The 6,319-nt window shown below is 37.9% G+C and overlaps 3 protein-coding genes across 3 annotated transcripts; 2 read left to right on the top strand and 1 right to left on the bottom strand.

Annotated features, from left to right (window-relative positions):
• Positions 1-868: 868 nt before the first annotated feature.
• LOC131430971 (zinc finger protein 330 homolog) lies at positions 869-2,209 on the top strand. Its single transcript, XM_058596301.1, has 3 exons — positions 869-1,144; positions 1,203-1,750; positions 1,803-2,209. Exons 1-3 carry the CDS (start codon positions 1,011-1,013, stop codon positions 2,054-2,056), a joined length of 936 nt encoding a protein of 311 aa, XP_058452284.1. The 5' UTR covers positions 869-1,010; the 3' UTR covers positions 2,057-2,209.
• LOC131430970 (COP9 signalosome complex subunit 6) lies at positions 2,187-3,477 on the bottom strand. Its single transcript, XM_058596300.1, has 3 exons — positions 2,962-3,477; positions 2,393-2,904; positions 2,187-2,338 (listed from the first exon to the last, which is right to left on the bottom strand). The coding sequence occupies exons 1-3, from the start codon at positions 3,359-3,361 to the stop codon at positions 2,198-2,200; spliced, it is 1,053 nt and encodes a 350-aa protein (XP_058452283.1). The 5' UTR covers positions 3,362-3,477; the 3' UTR covers positions 2,187-2,197.
• A 2,115-nt stretch (positions 3,478-5,592) lies between these two features.
• On the top strand, positions 5,593-6,312 carry LOC131430969 (deoxycytidylate deaminase). Its single transcript, XM_058596299.1, has one exon. The coding sequence runs from the start codon at positions 5,664-5,666 to the stop codon at positions 6,279-6,281; it is 618 nt and encodes a 205-aa protein (XP_058452282.1). The 5' UTR covers positions 5,593-5,663; the 3' UTR covers positions 6,282-6,312.
• The last annotated feature ends 7 nt before the right edge of the window (positions 6,313-6,319 follow it).

Raw genomic sequence — 6,319 nt, 5'->3', positions numbered from 1 at the left:
TTCGTTGCTAGCTTTCCAGTCGGGAAACGCCCCGAATATTGCGTTTGCTATGGGCAGTTTAACTACCTGAAGCTTAGAATTGTCTCGGTAGCAGCCGTTAACTCACGAGCCAGTACAATCGAAACACAACCTCTTCGCTTGAATGGTTTTTACTGAATGATGATTTCACATTCCTTGTGATGGTTATTTTATTTTTTTGTTCTTAGTTTTGAGATGACAACCATTGTTAGAATGACCATACCAGAAAAGTCATAAATACAAATAGTCCTCTCAAGTTATAGTCTTTGTTATCTAGTACTTTATACAATACAGATAGTGAATATTCTCATATCATGGTCGTTGTTACTATTTAAGCATATAGTTGAAATGACCATGACAAACAGGTTACGGCTACTATAGTATTTTTCTCAGTGTACGTATAGCAATGAACACAACTCTATTAGGTTTTTTACCATCACTGCTAACCTCAATCATATAAACACATTTTGACAGTTCAGCAGTACTGTTTGTAAACATAGATGTTTTTGTTTATCTGTTGACAAATTGAATAAGACCATTTACGATCCATATCGCCTAAATAGAGTTTTAAAAACATTTGTTCACGGTTTGTTCTTGAGATTTATTAAATAAAAGTCATTAGTTGCAAAGTGTTAAGAAGATTGTTTGAGATGTGTTCTTCGATTTTTGTTTAAGCTTGTTTGTAAACAGTACCGCTGAACTGTCAAGGATGAATTCTTGTTCATTTATGACGTCACGATAAAAAATCTAAAATTGACAGCCGAAATCTGCCGGCTGTCGGTATTCTTACCAAGCGGGTAAGAGGTGGTGCACCTCGCACAAAAGAATTGGACAATTTGTTTCAGTGTTATCGTTGTGTTCCTGATATAGCGCCTCTCTTATATATTTTCTCTGTGCATGAAGATAGGATGAAAAATAACATAATCGTAGATTTTCAAGTTTGAAGAAAAGGTTTGCATTGATTTCTCAGAATCAAACACCGTACTATAAAAATGCCGAAAAAGAAGACTGGTCAACGCAAAAAAGCTGAGAAGCAGAAGCTACGTCAAAAAGAGATTCGCAACCGCGAGTCTCAGCTGCCGGAACAACCTTGTAACCTACCAATGGATTGTGAGAAATGTGGCAAGTAAGGTATTTATTGTATTGCCTTTACATATTAAACTTTCCGAATATTACCATGCCAGGAAACAAAAATCTCGCGCCTTCTGTTATTTCTGCCAAAGCGTACAACGTTTACCTATCTGTGCACAGTGTGGTAAGCAAAAGTGTATGCTTAAGACAGGTGACTGCGTAATCAAACATGCGGGAGTTTTCACCACGGGTCTCCAGATGGTAGGTGCCATCTGCGATCATTGCGAGGCGTGGATCTGTCACGGGCGGAAATGCCTTCAATCACACGCCTGCGCCTGTCCGTTGATAGACGCTGTCTGTGTTGAGTGTGAACGAGGTGTTTGGGATCACGGGGGACGGATGTATAAGTGCTGCTTCTGTGATAACTTTCTTTGCGAAGACGATCAGTTCGAACACCAAGCATCTTGTCAAGTTCTAGAATCGGAATCATACAAATGTCAGTCGTGTAATAAACTAGGACAATACTCGTGTTTGCGTTGCAAGACGTGCTACTGCGAAGACCATATTCGCCGTAAAGGGTTCAAGTACGATAAGAATAAACCGATACCGTGCCCTAAGTGCAACTACGATACAAGCCAGACTAAGGATTTGAGCATGTCAGGTAAGTGGACTACACATTTTTTTTACTTTCAGGATGGTAATTGCTTTTCTAGTTCGAAGCCACAAATACGGTCGCAAACGGCAAGACGATGGGGGTGAGGATGACGACTACGTATACGACGCGGAATACACGGCATATCGACAGGCAGCCGATCGTTACAATGAAACCGATTCCGATGATGATTACGAGGATGGGTCAGACAATGATGATAACGACGAAGAGTCGGATGACGACGAAGAGGATGAGGCCAGTGCTGAAGAGCAAGGGACATCCGAAGTTGGTACTAGCACTGATAAAAGTAAATAACATGCTTTCTTCACCGTAAAGACGTTTATTGTTGAATCAGTGTTTTTTTTTCAATTATAATCAATCAGAATTATCGATTCAAAAACATTTTATAGTAAGAGTTATATTATTTGCTAGAATAATCAACTGAATATAGAAGACTCAAAAAAATAATCCTCGCATTCTTCGTCCCATGCCCTGACGATCGTACAGAACGTTGAACTTATTTACTAGTTGATTCATGTCATTAGAAACTTTGGTCAATGCTCCCAGATAAGTAATGAGACCAACATCGTTCGATTGCTGAAAAAATAAGACTTATTACAATGGAACAAATTGTAGTGAGATATCCCTTACAGTATAAAATTCCTCTTTAAAAGCCGGATTTTGAATCACCGGGAGTCGACGACTGAGGGAAAATGCTCCCCGAAGTATTTCTTGATTAACTTCTAGTTGACCGCTTTCCACGGCTTTTATATATGCCAAAACAATTTTCACTCTGGAGTGCAGCATTTTGATGGCATTGTGCTGAGCGAGTAAATGTTCTGCGACACTAGAGTTCTCGTCCGAATCGTTGGTTGACATTCGAGCGACATGGTCAACACCAATTCTCTCCGCTTCCTCAGTTGCCAAGGTATACGTCAGTGGAACAAACAACATCACCGCATCACCCTGGACTATATCGATCACGGATTCATAGAGCGATATCGGCAGCTGATTCATATTACGACTAGTTGGATCCAATAGTAGCATAATCGGACACTCGTTTATCTGGCAGATTTGTTTATGAATATTTATATGCTTCTCGGATGGTATGGAGCCGGTTGTGTACCAGCCGAGAAAATCCAAATCACTGAACACTTGCTTATCTGCAAAAAAAAATTTACAAATTACAAATCTTTCTAATTTTATGCTATTGAACTTACATTGCTGCTCTTTTACGTTGTAGTAATCCATTAAAATGTGTACTTCGTCGTTCACTACCTCGAATTTCAATTCAAAAGAATTCATCACCTCAATATTTCTTCCTTTTTGTTTTCCTATCAAAGCACCAAAAACCTGTGATTTGAAACCTTTCTGGGCTCGGATTCGTGTCCAGTGGTCGGAAATATTCATGATAACCAATGGGTGTAGCGAACAGGTTACGGATGGAACAGTAGCACTTCCGGCCATAACGTTACGTGACTCGCCTGATTGAGTCTTACTGAGAGGTAAAGTTGCCGGTGTACCTGATGGTGCAGCAGCTCCTGCGCTGGAAGTAGATGAGGCCATAGTTTGTGCTTCATTATCAATGTCCATCTTCTCCTCCACTGTTGGTTGGCTCATAGCTGAATCACTTCGTAAATTACGTGATACTTAAAAACAGGTCAACCAAATTCTATTTTCTGCAGCAAAATTACGGAACAATGCCGACGATCGCAAATATTTTGACGTTTACAACTTGTTTACGAGAACATTTTGAGAGCAAGTTACACTGTAAACATTATATGTACACGGAACCAGAAAATTATCCAATATTTTGTTGAATCAACCAGTAATGCACTGAAAGAAATATCATTTTCCCTATACAACATGTGCGGTTCCGAACCATAGCAAACTAATTGATTCTTCGAAAGTACGATCGTCCCCAAAACTATCCATGAACTTAAATATGGATTTGTGTAAATCAATTGAATTTGATTTTATTATAGAGATATCTGATGATGCAATGTCACTATATTGAACTGATATACATATACAATACAGATATATTTTCCTAAAATACCGATAATTGACAGTTCATACAGATAAATACTAGAAAACTACCTAGAGCTACTTTATCTAAAATTAGGTTACTGAGCGAAACTCCCAAATAGGGTTGAATGTACATAAAATTAGGTTGTTTTGCGGTTCCATGTAGTAGAAATTCTGATACAGATGTGGTTCAGAAAGATTTTACCAGCCCGGTGGCAACAATAAGGCGCTCCAGCTAGTGCTATCGTAACCAACATCTCAGTCCTTCGGGGCCATCAAAGCTAGCAAGTCAGTGAAAGCAAAGTAAACAAAATGAAGTAAAATACAACACTTCATTGATTGTGAAAGTCAGTATTACAATTTGGCAGCGCACGTTTCATAACGATATCACATTTATAATCAAACATAAAAAAATCAACTTTCACAGCAGAATATCACAGATATTTAGCAACAACAAACTTATATACTTCTTCGTTGTTTTCGTCTTTGCGGAAAAAATGATGGTCACGAAAACATGGCGGCCTAGCAGGGACTTGGATTTTACACTGAATCAGAGATGTTAGATATTTTCATAGAAAATCTGTATAAATGGCATTTCTGACGCTTAATACAGATTTTTGAAAAAATGACCTGGCAACGCCGATCGACACTATATACACGCTCGTTCAATGTTACTCTAAAGTAAGTACAATTTCACTCACTTTCGTTAAAAGTGGAACTACTCTATAGTGAGTAAATATGGTATTTGTCAAATTCTGAGTAACATTTACTCAGTGCTACAAATGGTAAAATTAGCTCGAGTGAGCAAATATTACTCAATATCATGCGAATTGAATAAGGGATTCGAATATGGAATTCTTTGCTTCAAACGAATACTGACTTACTTCTATCCAACGAATGAAGGCAGCCGCTACCTGTTCATCGGTCATTGGAAAGGATCCGTCTGCCTACCTCCGTTCCACCTCCGACAAAGGGAGAAGTTCCGCTCCGACAAAGTTCAGTGCACGTAAATTTCTACACAACGTTTTCAAAGTTCTGTGAGTAAAACTTGTTGTTAATTTAGAAACTGAGTCGAAGTTACTCATTCTTCTAAATCAATATTACTCACTTTTTGACATTTGAACTAAATAGGCAAAATTGAGTACAAATTACTCACTTGAGAGTAACATTGAATGAGCGTGTACTCGTTTGCATATAGTGTGTTATGGACTGAAAATGTAACCTTGACTGAACTTATATTGCATTCCGTGTTGCCAACTTAGAATCTATGCTAAAATCTTAAATCTATATCGAATGAAAAAATCATTTCTTCGCTTGTTAAGCCTAAAATGTCCTAAGAGTGGTAAAAAATCAGTTTGATTTTTTTAGCAATCTGATATCTGTATATATGAATACCCATATCTGCAGGAATCTTTCTTTGTTACTCCAACAACATTAAATATCCCGCATAATCGGATACCACAAATTTACTACACTAGGATAATTTTGGCCCACCTAACAAACTTCATGGATTTAACCCATGTTAAGTTTCATCAATTTGAAGCTAATCACATTAAATTGCGGAAGGGTTTTTTCAAAGATATTACAACATTTGGTGGATATTTTTACAATAAGTTATAAGAGTAAACGGCAGAGAATAGTTTTCTCTTTTGTTTGGTGTTAAATTTAATACTCTATCTTTCATAGTTCGCTTGCAATTTCTTTCGAAAGAGGAAGTTGACAGGTGGCTTATTGGCCGCTCTAAAAAAAACGCGTTAATGGAAGAAAACATCTATCAAATTGGGGACCCTGTTTCACATGTGGATTTTGATAGGTGACATCCATAATTGGCGCCAAAAAGGCTGTTCATAGCTATTTGAAATTTCTTGATCACAAAATTTTTAACATCTTAGCCATGGCTAATGAGAATACGATTCCTGAATTCATCAATCTTAGTTTGAGCGAACATAAGCGAGTTGATTATCTAGACTGGAGCGAGTACTTTATGGCAACTGCTTTTTTGGCCGCTAAACGAAGTAAGGACCCCAACACTCAAGTTGGTGCGTGTATTGTGAACAGCGAGAACAAGATTGTCGGAGTTGGCTACAACGGTTTTCCAATTGGCTGCAATGATGACGATTTCCCGTGGGGTAAGGAGAGCAGTGATCCTTTAGAAACGAAATATTTGTACGTATGCCACGCAGAGATGAATGCTATTCTAAATAAAAATAGTTCCGATGTTAAAGATTGTACTATCTACGTTGCCTTGTTTCCTTGTAACGAATGTGCAAAGATTATTATACAATCAAAGATCAGAGAGGTCGTCTACATGTCCGACAAACATGCCCATAAGAACACGACGATTGCGTCTAAAAGAATGTTGGAAGCCTCTGGTGTAAAATATCGGCAATTTATACCAAAGAATAACCGGATTGTAATTGACTTCTCCGAAATAGATTGGGACAATTTGAATCAATTGCCCACAACTCCTGTTAGAAGCAAGGATATTCAAAGATGTATCAATAGTGAATAGAGCAGTTTTATATATAAAACAGTGATAATTTATTGATT

The sequence above is a fragment of the Malaya genurostris genome, chromosome 2 (assembly GCF_030247185.1).
Source record: "Malaya genurostris strain Urasoe2022 chromosome 2, Malgen_1.1, whole genome shotgun sequence".
In the NCBI taxonomy this organism is placed as follows: Eukaryota; Metazoa; Arthropoda; class Insecta; order Diptera; family Culicidae; genus Malaya; species Malaya genurostris.
This window is presented reverse-complemented; position numbering and strand designations above follow the sequence as displayed.